The sequence below is a fragment of the Haliaeetus leucocephalus genome, unplaced genomic scaffold (assembly GCF_000737465.1).
Source record: "Haliaeetus leucocephalus isolate CR32 unplaced genomic scaffold, Haliaeetus_leucocephalus-4.0 Scaffold214, whole genome shotgun sequence".
NCBI lineage: Eukaryota > Metazoa > Chordata > Aves > Accipitriformes > Accipitridae > Haliaeetus > Haliaeetus leucocephalus.
Window position 1 is genome coordinate 212,431 of NW_010972650.1, and position 14,348 is coordinate 226,778.

General features: G+C 52.8%; 1 protein-coding gene across 1 annotated transcript in view; it reads right to left on the bottom strand.

Moving 5' to 3' along the window:
• HDAC7 (histone deacetylase 7) overlaps positions 1 to 5,921 on the bottom strand; it is a 48,083-nt gene extending 42,162 nt beyond the window's left edge. The window contains exon 1 of the mRNA XM_010566504.1: positions 5,819 to 5,921. Coding sequence (XP_010564806.1) covers positions 5,819 to 5,921 — 103 coding nt within the window. The remainder of the gene's footprint in view (positions 1 to 5,818) is intronic.
• Between the last annotated feature and the right edge of the window lie 8,427 nt (positions 5,922 to 14,348).

The window sequence follows — 14,348 nt, forward strand, 5'->3', positions numbered from 1 at the left end:
ATTATAAATTTGGCCAAGTTAAAGAAGTTTGAAAAAGCACGAGTGTCCCCCAATTATGCGTCACATCAGATCCTGCTATGAGCAAGTCAGTTGTGTTAGAGCAAACAACACATCACCTACCTCTTCACTGGGAGATGAAGGTCTGTAGCACCCTGCCTCCACTCTGCATCACAATTTCTCACCTCCCATACATACCATAGGCTCCTCAGCTCTGTCCCTACAGGTCTAGCCAGACAGCAGGAGTCCAGGCTTGTGCTGAGCTCCTGTGGGTCCCAAGTCTCACTTGCAGCTGAACCCATGCACCATCTCTAAGGACTGGAGCTTATGGAGGAGGAGAGCAGATATCCATTTTACGTTATCTCAGCTGGCCAGGTGGGAAATCAACTTTTGCAAGGGCTGTTCTGGGTGGAGAAGAAGAGGGGTACACTTGGGAAAGCCTGGGGAGCTGCAGATGCAAGCATAGGAAGCAGAAGCAAGTTGCAGGCAGGGATGCACAGTGACTTATGCATTGCCTGGTCCACCGCTGCTTGCATTCAAAACACAGCGGAGACACAATCAGACCAAACAGTCCACGAGCTGCTGCGCTCTCCAGAGAAGGAAGTGGTCTCTGCTGGGCCACGGGCCAGAGCCAGGGGTCTTTGAGCAACGCAACATGCAGCACCGCTGAGTTTGTAGGCACCTGCTCTCGCAGCAGCTTACACCACAGAGGTGAGACACGTCAGATGTTTCAGGCAGCAAGATCTGCGCTCCCAGGAGCACGCCAGGACACCTAGTTAGACTGGGCAACTACCAGACTGCTCTCCACCCTCTTAGGCTCCTGCTCCAGCGTATATTAAAGAGACATCAAAATGCACAAAGAGTCTCTAGCACGGAGCTGCTCAGAGCTCTCCTTTCCCAGATCAGTGCCCTATTAAACATCAGTGTCTCCCATCTCATATCCACCTGTTCCCTACGAACCAACAGCAGAGTCGATCAGCCAGGCTGCAACAGGATGACGGACCCACCGCACGGTTCAACAAGGCTCCTGACCCAGCTCCAGGCAGGCAGGGCTGCCTGCAAGCGGGTGACGACTGGCCACCACCTCAACACGGGATGTCAGAGCAGCAAGCAAATGAGGGCAGCACACAGAAACCCCCAGCAGCACGCAGGCCCCCGCCGGGGAAGTGCACGCAAAAAAAAAAGCCAGCTTAAAAGCCAGAAAACGCAGGCAAGGTGCTGCGTTTGCACAGGGGCTGGCATGACAGCTCCTCTATGAGACACCAGCCCGGCTCTCCAGCCCCCACAGTTATTTATGAACTGCGAGGGCTTGCAGCCGCAGCACCGCCCTCCAGCCCTCCTGCCAACACACTTTGCCAATGGGCACAACAATTTTTGCAAGAGTGCTGCTAGCGGATCCCAGGCTGTAAGGCTGGTCCAAATGCTGCTGGGGCAGCGGCAGCCCCCAGGCACCCCCCTCCGGCACCCCAGACCCCCATCTGCCCCCCGACACGTCCGCACCAGCCTTCCTCCACCCTCCTCCGCCAGCTGCAAGGTGGGCAGAGCCCCAGCCAGCATCCAGAGGGGCGGCTCTGCTATCCTGCCAGGCAGCCAAGATGGCTCGATCCCAGCAATCCACGAGGCTCAGCCAAAACCAAAAAATAATGTTTTCATACTTTGACTTTTCAGGCAGGATTTAGTCATTTGTGGACACGAGGGCTTGGCAGGACTGCGCTGCCTCCACTTACCTACTCCAGTAAGCAGCTGTTTACGACAGCAGAGCCTTGAAGATGAAGGGAGAAAGACGTGTGGTTTAATCCAGGTAAATTATTCCCGCTCCCTTTACAGAGCATCCAGCTGGTGAGGAAGAGGGGGATTCAGCATCCGCGCACACCCGTCACATGTGGTACACGGCCAGGGACGGACTCACCGCACAAGACAAGGCGTCGCAACACAAACAACCTCCAACGGCTCCGCAATGAGCTGCTTGGACAAATCCAGCAGGGACTTTTGCCCCGTCTACCTAATGGCTAAAAAATTAGTTATAGGCAGAAAAGCCAAACCCTCTCTGAGTACACTTGCTTTAAAGAGGCAGAGTGGCTGAGACCTGGTCTGTCATACTAGAAAAGCAGGTTCCAGCCCCGGCTTTGTAAGGGTTGTACAAGCCCTGTTTGCTTACCCCTGCACTGGGGCACTCGGAGTCTGCCCGACACGGGCAGGGAGACCAGAAGTTAAGCAGTAATTGACACAGGCTCGTGGCAGCTAGCTGGGGGCATCCCTCAGAAACCCTCCATGCATGGATCCATGGGTTTGGCCCCAAACTGCCCCAGCCTGGGCCTGACATATGGGTTACGGAGCCAGCCTAATGCATAGGAAGCTTTCAGAAAGACTGAAAAATCCAGTTTTAAAAAGAAACTGCGTTGGCTGAGGAGTCGGCGCTGCCGTGTCCCCCTGCCCTGGCTTTCCCTTCTCCGGCACCAAGTGCTCGGTGCCACCTTTGTGCTCTCCTCCTCCGTGCTGCAGCTCATCAGGCTCAGAGCAAGACCTCCCCATGTCTCGGGAGCCAGTCTTTGTGTTCGCAATAGTGAGGTTTGCCTCCCTACCCCTCTTTCAAGACCCCTCTCCCCCCGAGTCCCTGGGTCCGGCCATCCCGTGATGGAAACCAAAGCACGGCAGAGGAGCCTCCTGCTGATGACCGAGCTTGATGTGCCACCTCCACATCAGATGAAGATACAGAAAACAGCCAAGCTCACCATCATAGTGCACCTGTACCACCTCAGCATCCTGCAGACCTCCTTCAAAATTACATATTTAAGGTGGAAAGGGTCTCTGGGTTATTCTTCCCAACCCAAAATATGTAGCCCTGCATGTCCCCACTCTACTGCAGCTCCCAGGCCAGGTCACAAGCACAGACGGGTGCCTCCAAGCTCCAGAGAAGAAAGGGATGCAGTTTATCCATCAGGGTTTGCAGGAAAGAGTTCACATGGAATTAAGGAAACAGCTTCTGCCACGACACAACCTTATTCTGCCACCACTGTTATAAGCACCTGTTTGATTCCTCACCCAGGACCTTACCTTAGTCCTAAAATCACTTCCAAGCATCCCAAAAGCCTTGGCCATCACTGCTTCAGAGAAAGCCCAGCTCCAGGGAGCCCTAGGGAAGTCACTGACGAGGCAGGAGAAGACCTTGCTGACAACCCATGATTCTCCGTACACCTCAATACACTTCACAGGAGCTAAAAGCCCAGCTCTGAGCAGCCAGGACAGCCTGCGGATCTTCTACAGAGAAGTCAAAGTGCCAAGAGCCCCTGCACTCAGGAGCCAAGGCGCACTTTAATCCCCTAATTCTTCTTATCAAGTCAACAGCAAGGTTGGCCCTTGCTACCACACAAAGGATAGAGCCATCTTCACCTCCCAAGGCCTGGCCCACTGGAAAGGATGGACTTCTGTTTTGCAAATGTGTCCTCAATGCCTTACAGTACGGAAGCCACCAAGCCACCACATCCCTCTCTTGATCTTAACACACAGCCTTGGGTGTGGGATGAGACAAACTGGGAAGGCAGGTTACAAACACATGAAGGAAGCTTCACCAACACCTCCAGTCTGCAAGAGCGTGGTGGCTCCCAGCATCACAACAGGCAAATGGATTATCCGGCCGCAGAGCCAAAACCTCCCTGTAGCATCTGCGGAGGGTGTGGAGAGACAGGCAGGCTCTGCGGCACATTTTCTTTAAAAAAATAAAAAAAAAAAAAAAAAAAAAAAAGGAAATTGCAAGAAGCTACGAGGAGTTTGCCACCACTGCATCATGTGTCTAAGCCTGCTTCTTCTTCTTCTGATGAGCTCTGACGACCGGAGGACGTGAGCTGGGAGAAGGACTAGGCTGCAGGAGGGTGGGCAAGGCTCGCCACGCGCCGGCACTTCCTCTAAACCACTAAACAACACCAGATCTGTTGGCAAGACCTTCATTACGGTTAGACAGGGTGCCTCTCTGCACCCTGTAGAAAGAGGATAAACCAAGACTAATCTAGAGTGCCAGAAGATGAGGACAGCAGGAGGAGGGAATTAAAAATTGTCCCGTTCATCTCAATTATTAGCTCTGGTGCAACTCCCCACCTTAGTGTCAGATTAAAACTTTTCAAGCACTAGCCCAAGGCTTATCTGCTGCTCCCCTCCCTTCTCCCACAATCCTGTTATTAAACCAACTAGCGTTACTTATCTACAAATCCTGCCTCTTAAACCAGCAAAGCCACACCACGGTTCCTGCAGTGTTGACGCTCCATCGTGCCCCTTTGCTTAAGTGAAGAGCTCAAGGGGATGCCAACAGCTCACTCCCCACAAACCATGCACTGTCTGCCTTCAAAGCTTATCCACTACACGGGTCCCACCACGATGTGGTTCCCACCACGATGCTCTGCAGCCATCATCTGCATTTTCACGTGGTGATCAAACCACTCAAAGCATCCCCAAAGCCAAATTTCCACAGGAGCCTATAGCAAAGCTGGCGCGGAGCAAGTCTTCAAGGAAAGGGAGTTATTCCAGAGTTGTGCCTCATAACCAAGCGTGGGATAAAGCTCAAAGAGGCACGCAGAAGAATTCACTGAGGCAGCGCACGGATCAGCAGCACAAACCCATTAAGCCCTGGCCACTGGCAGGAGAAGTTTTTCACCAAGGAGCCTCTGTGCCCTCCAGGCAGACTCCACGCAGAAGTTGTACAGCTGTCCTGAATTCGAAAGACAGATAAGGCTCAAATGATTCATTCAGTGTAAACCTTTATTTGTTCTTGCTTACCCAGAAGGAGCCAGCAGCTGCTAATGCTAAACTGGGCCAGCTCCCAAGCACAGACAAAGGCCTGCAAAAATGGGTTTAAGGAGGAACTGATTGTTCAAAAAGCAATCCTAGAAGAGGGAGTTAGAAAGAGGGAGTGCAGCGCAGCGCAGGAGGAAGAGGAAGCCAAAGAGCACCTAAAAATAAATTTTAAAAAAAGCAGTCAGGCACAGGACAAAGGCCTCGTCTGCACGTGACCGTTACCCGCAGCGTAGGCAGGATGCGAACTGGGTACACAACACTCACTCCCCAGCAACCCCATGTACAGAGCCTCAACCACCTCCCCGCACACAGCAAAAGCCACGGCCAGCACCTTTTGCCCCCAGGACAGGCTCTTTCTCCCATGCCATAAATCCCTCAGATGTAGGATGCTGCCCCTGCCCGTGCCCTAACTCCAGCATGCTGTGCCTAGTCCACTCCTGGGTGGAAATCCATCTAAGCCCAGCAGAACTGGCATCAGACAGCTTCAAAAATAGTTTGAAAAAGTTAAAGGAATTTAAATGAAGTCTGGAAAACAATATCTCTCCCAAAATGCACTCTCAAAAATAACTAAGTCCTGCTGAAGGACTAGCGAGGGGTCCCTCTGCATCCATCTAGGTAGCACCTTCATCAGTTCTGAGCAAGAGCCGGTGGGTAAATGGCAAGTTCCCAATGAAACTGCCACAAAAGGCAGAGGAGATAACAGATGAGCCTGTCCTGTCTTTGCTGGTGCAACTGGGACTGATGCTGTCTGCTCCCCTCCTGTGGCTACGGGGCTGTGGAAAGCTCCCATGCAGGCACCGAGCTGGGACCCTGCATACAGGTGATGAAAACCTCAAAGCCCTTAACCTGCTCCAGTGGGGGCTGTCTCCACCAGACGCAGATTAAAGCTTCAGTTCAGGCCCGTGTATGAACCGTTCTCCATGTGCCGTACAGAAGGATGCTCCTGTGTACGCCTTTAGCCAGTCCACCCAACTAGTCAGGATTCACAGCCATGCAAGGAAGGAAAAAATCCCCCAAGGACAGGAAAGGCACTTACAGGATGGGCTGAACATCACCAGCGTGGTAGATATCTTCAGCCTTGGTGCAACAGTCTGAGAACATCCAGCTAGTTCCGCTCCCGGGAAGCTACCACTCCGCATCTCACATTCACTTCTGCTTCACTCCTGCCTCGCACGTATCTGGTCATCAGTGCAGCAGTAAGACGCATCTGATAAGGCTGCTCGTAGATGGGTCAGATGCAATAGGCCACTTAACAGACTCTTGTATACTGAGTCATCCCGTCTTCTGAGCCGTCTGCCTCCTCTGGGAGTATGTACTGGCTCCAGCAACTCTTATTTCATACTCACATACATGTGGCTCTTTTTTTGAGTATGCAAGTCTGAAGCTGCTGAGTAGGACTCTGCCCAAGACGTCCCTTCAAAGCTGCCATGAAACGCAAACAAAACTTCTGCATGGCATAAGTTTGCTAGTCTTCACCCTACGGTCCTTGAACTCATGACTACTGAGTAACGCAGCTTGCTCAGCTAACCAGCAAGCTAAGAATAGAGACCTTGAAGTGAAACCTACTGGGATTGGCAGCTATTTTGAGCACACTCAGCCGGCGGGGCAGCGTGACATAAGAGGATATAAAGAGGAAACTCTGCACAACAACTCTCACCTCACCAAGAAAGATTTGGGTAACAGAAGGTAGAGCCACCGCGCGTGCTTTTGAGGCAAAGCAAACGCTCTGATGAAACCCCAAGGCCAACTCCACACCACTTTGCCAGCTCATTCCTCAAAACCCAAGCCACGGCATCTGTGTTTACAGCAGCGTGATACCAAACGGGTTGTCCCCGGGCACAGCACCAGCCCTGCAGTGCCCTGAGCATCCCCAGGACCGGCTGAGCCCACCAAGAACTGCACAGCTGGACCCCAACAGGCAGCAGCCCAGTGTGGCCATTGCTTCTCCCTGCCTGAGATCCAGCAAAACCCCAGCAAACCGCCTCCCGTGCTGCCCACGCCTCTGCTGCGCAGCCCATGTCGAGCAGAGCATGTTGCCACAGGTTCAGCCTGCCCAGGCACCTTCGTGGAGCAGGGCTCCCAGAGATCCTGCTGCGACCAAGCGCTCACAAGCGGCCGAGCCAAGCCTCAAAGGGAGCCGACACAACCAAAGCAACCAGACAGAGCACCCACAAACCCCAAACCTTGTCGTTTGCTTTCTGACCTCAAGCACACCCTTGCAGCTCTCTTCAGCATAGCACACCCTGAGAAGAAAGGGTTGCAATCGTACCCAGACACCAGATGTGTCTAGGAAAGATCTGGTCTCAGTTAGCAACCAACATTAAGATTAATGTAGGGAAATTTAAATGGCAATACTCGGAGCGTATTTGATTTCAACCCTTAGATACTGGGAAAACAAACATACAAGCTACAGTTTCTGGAAATCAAACTCACCACCTGAAACCGGTCCCTGCAGCAGCTCTCTGCTAGTTCATAGCGTGTCCAACTCGTCAGCACGTGCATTTGAATACTCATGATGCCAGTATATTCTGCCAGCTTACTCAAAACCAAGAAATGTATTTTCTACTGTTTTTTGGACAGGAGTAAGTCATAAGCAGGTATTGACAGAGTCTACAGTGCTAAATAATTGAATTCCCCAGACCCACCAGCTTAGTCTGTTATAAAAGCATCCTCCAAAACTTACACAGGGCATCTGAGGGAACACGGCACCTCCAATTCCAGTCGTCATCCAGACAGCAACTGCTTATTAAGGCCTCTGTCAAACAGTCTGTATTAAACCATGGTTTCAAAGAGGCTGAGCACTCTGAATAAAGATCACAAGCCGCAGATTTGCTTAACACTGCAGTTCAATTATTACAGTGGCGTGAGCCACCGCTGCTGTCCTCTCTGCCTGCCCCATGCCAGCAGGTGACAACCACATGGCTGCAGGGACCCAGACAAAACCCAACTACCCTGGCACTGTGGCAAGGGCTGTCCCCCACCATGGGGATCCCCCCTTCTGGGACACTGTCACCTCCAGCTGGTGGCAGCTCTGTTCTGCAACCATGCTGTGTGGACAGAAGTGCCATGAAGGACAAAGAGGATCCAGCCCACCTCAGCCCCAGCATGGAGGGGAGCAGCAAGGCCACAAAAGGGGCTGACCACAGGCATACGAGGAGTGCCCGGTAGTTTCATCAGGCTTCGACGCATCCCTGAGCCATGGAGAACTGTGTCCGCTCTCAGGCTTGGTCTCTGTGGAAGTAATTTTCAAGGCAAACGGACCGTACTGCAAGCCTGCCCAACCAGCACCTCCACGCCCTCACGTGGGGACCCCTCTACTGCTGCAGGAAGGTGTTGGTGCAGTCCTGGAAGAAGGAAAAGAAGGAGGCAGGCATGATTCTGAGCTCAGCAGAAGCCAGGAGATGAGCCCCAAAAGAAGCAGAGGCTCCTGCGTCCAGGTGCTCTGTAGCATCTGCAGAAATAGTCAACCCTCCATCCTCGACATCCCTAGGACAGCAAGGAGCCACGTGCCAGTCCCTGTCTCAGCCCTGAGACACGGGCAGAGAGGCCAGAGGACCAAGGATGAGCCCACACAGATGACAAAAAGGACACAGCAAAACCTGTGACTGAGCAAGGCAAGGGAAGTGGGAGAATGGTGCTTCTCCTCTGCTCTGGGCTGTCAGGGGGAGGGAGGGAGCAGGGACACGCTCCCACCTCAGACAGCCTCTCTGCTGTGAATATTCCCACCCTGCAGGCACTAAAAGATAATACTGGAAAGCAGGTGCTTTCACCAGCCTCTTAAGTGTTGCTGAAGGCAGCTAGATGAGGAAAAGAGTCTATGGCAGGAACAGAAGAGACTATTTTCACTTGGTAGTTGCACCCCCAGGCTACGTATGGAAACATATCCTCTGCAAAGTTAAGTGCATCAAGCAGTGAGCAAACCTGGAGAATTTACATAAGCCTTGAAGTTTCGGATACACATAAAGGAAGAAATTCAGGGAGCAATCATCGCTTTGTCTTGAGCTATTGCTAGGAAGTGACGTTCTCCACATTTTCTGTGCTGCCCAAGGCTTTGCTCTTACGCAACAGCAGCTTTTGAAAAAGCAGCCTCAGCACCAACACTGTTTTTGCCTCCCTTGCGTAAGAGATTCTCCTTCCCTGAAGGCTCAAGAACATCCCCCCATGAACCACTCCCAGCACCACCTCCAGACTCCTTCCTGCAGCATGAGGGAGTCCACTTCTCCCCAGAGGCTGCCCCAGTGCCCTGCTTCCACCCGCCGTGGAGTTGAACTCCAAGGCATTTGCAGGACCGCAGGATGCTCCAGAGGCTCCTTGGACATGCTGCTCTCTTTTGGAGAAGCAGATAACCCAAGGGACAAGCTGATATCCTTCCAGCTACAACTGGAACACAAACCGGATCAGGACACCTTCCTACTTTATTTCTATAAATGCCTACCACACTCCTCACAGAGGGGGAGTTGCAGGAGAACTGGGTGTACTCGCGTAAAAGGGAAGGTGGAGAAAGGGAATAGAAGAGGCAAAGTAGGAGAAGAAGGTGGGAAAGCGGAGGGACAAAGTCCAGGATCACCTAATGTGACCCAATGAATCAGTACAGGCAAGAGCAATCTTGTCAAGAAACCCAAACGCACCGGGAAACCCTACCTGCTTATTTCATGCCTTGTAACGTCAATTGAGTCATTTCTAAAATAAGCAAAGCTTTGGGTCTTGGTTTTGAGGTATGACTTTAGGATAGCTACAGTAAACCAGTAGAGTATTTTTGATCCTAAGTTACACACTGTGATGCACAAAGAGCCCAGAAGAGCCACGGGCTAAGAGTGCCAAAAGCTAGGAGCCATGTACAGCCAGCAGCAACTCCCACTCCTGTCCCACTCCCTGGGAAAACGCGGGAAGGACGTTCCAGGCAGGCACTGCTGACGGGGACACCCTGCACACGTAAAAAATTTCTCCATCAAGAGAAATTAGTCTCTTCTGGAGGCCAGTGTGAGATACTCTCAGTTTCCATCTCTTCCTCCAACTACTGCATCTCCGTCTTCTTGTTCCCTACCTTTAGCACCCACCTTTCCAGGGCAGAGCCTCCGTCCCCCTGAAGCACACACCGTCATTTAGTGCAGCACAGAGAGGCCGCAGGGCGAGCGTGACCGCGACCGCGTGCCAGACCAGCAGCAGTGTTTGTTTTGCACTGATGTGAGCGGTATTTTGATCCAACTGTGCAATGCAACCCTGTGGAAGAGCTAATTCTCCTGCTGGCATTCCTACTCCTGGATACCTCACGGGACGAAGCCTAAAGTATCTGCCTGCGAGTGAGCGATGTGGTTTGTTACTGTACTGAGGTGCAAAAAGCAAGCCAGCCAGCCACTGAGCAAGACTCCAGCCTCAGAGACACCTTCATAATTCTTGCATTGACAATAGAGAGCACCATCCACCACACTTAGCCTTGAACATGGATGGACTAAACTTTTAGGATGAGGGAAGACGAACAGATACAAGTGATGGATGTGCTAAGGCGTTGAAGCATAACGGACAGCCGCTATCTTGCTCCAGCCTCTCCTTGGGGTCAGGACCTCCATGGAAGTCCTCACTTTCGGACATTCCCTCTCTGCTGAAGACCTCTCTGGGTGACAGCATAGCACTGACTCAAGGCTCTTTCCTCAGCATCCTCAGATGTTGCCCAACAGGGACCACAGTGACACAGACATGTGGCACTCATACCAGCTCTGCCACCTCATCGACTCATTTACGGGTACTTCTGCATCATGCTGAGCATTCACCGCCTTCAGCCCCACTCTGCCAAGGGCTGATGTGCCTTGGCATGAATTCCTCCTCCAAGGTGAGTCTGGGAAATTTCCAAAGTCAGTTCAACAAGCACTTGGGCTCGGTTTGCTATTTATAGTTTGACAACTGGGACAATGCCACCCAAGCACACTAGCTTCGCTTGCTCTGGCTAAACTCAAACCCAAATGACTGAATCCTGCACAACATACAGCGGCCTCAGAGCTGCCCAAATTCAGCACGCATTCATTCAGTGTTAGCAACTGCTGCTATATCTGGAAGGCGGTTTCAAGGGAAGACAGAGCTCTCCAAGGCAGAGAAAGAAAACAAATCTTTTGCCTGTATTCTGCAGGACAGCACTGCTCTCCTAAACTTCCTCGGCTCGGCTTAACAAGACCCAAGTTTTCTGCTAAAAAGTTAACATTAATAGCATTAGCAACTCACACCGCTCCCCACAAGCCCCTGCATGCCTCCTGAACCCTGTACATCCCCTTGAAAGCTTCATGACACCATCACATCATACAGCAAATGTACCAACTCAGACCTTCTCTGAGTGACAAAATTGTCCCTAACATACGCCAGGCCCAGCCTTGCTCTTCGGGGAAGGCAATTCAGCAGAGCAGCCCATATACGTCCAAAGAAAGGGAGAAGGGTGACCAGAAACAAACCACTTACATTAAGGCACCAACAAAGGCAGGAAAACATTACGGCCATTCAGCGAGGCTGTGAGGCTGTAAGCAGCAGGGGTTTCTGCAGTATTTTTAAGGCAGAGTGGCAGATGAGAGACCAGCCGTGCCAGCCAGGAGCTGAACTGCATGGGGCTCTCCAAGCCTCGGTCACAGAGGGCTGCTCAAGTCTGACACAAGCCCACCCAGCTGCAACCAGACTGTTCAAACTCAGCGAGGCCAGGACACGCTTCTCTGGCCGTTTGTCATCTCCCCCATTTTACCAACGACACAAAAGTCAGCAAAGAAGCTCCTAATAGGAAGCCGACAAAGCCTAAACTGGGGAAGGATGCATTCCTGCCTTCAGGGAGCATAGCAAGGTAATGAGACACAGACATTGGGAAGGACTCAGCAGCTGGCAGGACTGACTCACCTACCCATCCTGTGCTGTCCCATCCCTCCGTAGCAGAGAGCAGCTACAGGGCTGGATGGAGATCAAAAGGTAATAAATCAGATCAGAAAAACTAAGGTCTTGATGTTTGAACCAGAGATCGAACAGGAGATTTGCACACCTCCCCTGCAAGACTCAGGCAATGGGGCAGAAGGAGCTGCCTTGTTTCGGAGCATTGCCAACACGCTTTGTTTTTTCCCCCTCCCCAAGGTCTCAGCTGTTAAATACATGATTGCAGGATCTCACAGTCTCTTAAAAAAGCACGTATACTATTGCATCCCACTATTTGAACAGGAAAAAGCCTGAAAATATGAGCCACAAAGACTCCAAATACACAACGTCTCCTTATTACTGACATTTTCAAACCTCATTTTAATTTCAACAGTTTCTAAATGGTTAGGGTTCTGCAGCACCGGCTTTCAGCCTCCCAAGAATCGTTTCTATCCCAGTGCCCCACAGTGGGAGGACTTTGGCTTAAGCCACGTATCCCAAAGCTATCAGTGCCACCGCTCGCAGCCCTAGAGCCACCTGCCTCAAAAGACTTTAAGCAACCAGTCTCTGTTCCCAACACCAGATACAACCTGGGTCTTTACTCCAATCCACAGCCCAGCGAAGTGTGAACACAGAAACCAGGGCCAGAGTCATGACATGCATGGTCCAGCCACCGCAGCCCTCGATTTCCCCATCTCTGCCAGAGGCACAACACAAATCCAGACCCACAATCTTGGGACGACACAAAGTTTATCACTTTGCTAGTCCAGATGTAACACTGTGCCGCATTGAAACACCTCTACCAGATCAGAACTGCACTGGACAGCACCCAGCACCAACCCAAAACATGAGCCTCTCCCTGCCCTGGGGATGTTCCCGTCCGAGCCCCAGCAGGATGCAACAAACCCGTTTAATCAACTGCAGGGAAAGACACACTCACATGCACCCGTCCCCATTCACCTCCATCCTCCTGCTACGCTGTCCCAGGACAGGATACACACTTGCACGGACCTGCCCTAACATTGTGACTTGTCCGTTCCCAAATGACAGGTCCAAAAGGTTTAGGACCCTGTTCAGGACAGGTCTAACCTCATTACCATCCCACGTGCTTACGCCTGTTGAGCTTCCAGCCTCGCTGCAAGCACTTTTGCTGCCATTTTCAGGCTCCCACTTCCTGCTCACATCAGGCAGCCGAGTAGGAAGTGCTGAAATCCTCCGATCCTCACTGCATACCAGGAAGCGCCGGAGATCTCCTGAGAAAGGCTGTGATTTCCAGGCTGAAATCCTCTGCAAACATCTGGTCAGAGGTATTGCATCCGGACCCTCAGAGAGCGGGGCCCACCCTCCCCATCCTCCCAGAGCATGCTGCTTCGACCGTCTGCTAGAACAAGCACAGGGCAGAAACCACTTACAGATCATACAGTTGGGCAAAAAATACCGCACAGTCCAAATCCTCAGGCCATTCGCTTCCCTTCCTCTCCCACAACAAGCGACACCTCGTCTCTCCTGCCCACTCGCCACCGAGCCAAGTCCAGCACATCTCAACACCGCCTCTGCAGGAGCCTCTCAACGTCCCATTACTCAGCAGAGCCTCGTAACATGTTCAAACCCCAGATAATACCTTTACCATGGAAAAAGGTGTGGGAAGATCTGTTTTTCGGGAGCCTGGGGATTGCCAGCAAAGGACAAATCTTGGACGACTCACAGATCTGTGGGCTGCATTGGCTCGTATGCTCAGTCTCCAGACAGATCTGGGCTACCTGGGGTATCGACAGCTCTTTTCCCATTGCAGCTGCTCACACCCTTTCTCAACAAGGTATTCAGAGAGAAAGAGATGCTATTTATTTCAGTAAATACACCCAAGGATGCAACCCAGCAGAGCTGTTAGTGCTGTCGCTCCTCTGCCCTTACAGCCTCGCTCCCTGCAAGCGCCAGCTGGCCTTCAGGAGAGAAAGGTGACAGGATTAGAACAAAAACATTCCAGCCAACAACAGGCTCGGGTTTACCCTGTCTAAACACCCGCTCTCAAGGCGGCCACAGGTCCGCGGACCTCGTTCGACCCGACGACTCAGGTTCTCACGAGCCTGAAGTCTTCTCCATCAGCTCTGGCAGCTTTTCCAGGCTTGCTTACACCCGCAGGCATTCGCATGGGACACCGTCTCCTCCCGGCGTGGATCAGCTGCTCTCGAAACCACCATCACCTGATGCTTCCCTGGGCACCAACACCAGCCCGGGCTCTCCAGGACCATCGCGGGATTCTCCCTCGCCCGCTGCCTGGCACGCCACACACCAAATACCGGGGGGGGGCGGGGGCGACGACGGGGGGACAGCACTGCCAGCCGCTCTCCATCCATACGGGGTGCACCACCACCCCCAGCCCAGCCCCGGCTGGAGGCTGTGGACCCTCAGGCAGTGGCCGCAGGGCTCCAACACCCCCGGGAAGGCGACCCGACCCCCCCCACACACACACACTCAACCCAGGCCTGGCCGGCTCCCTGCTGCAGAGGGGGGGGCTCATCGACCTGGGTGCCTGGCTTCAGGGTACCCCTTCACAGGAGCCTGCCAGCCCCACGGTGGGGGGGCTTTGGGAAGCAGGGCCCTTCAGGGGGGCTCGGCCGGGGCTGCCCCGGGGGGAGCCATCTCCCCCTCCCCGGGGTTGTGAGGGAAAAGGGGCCAGGCCTGGCCCGGGG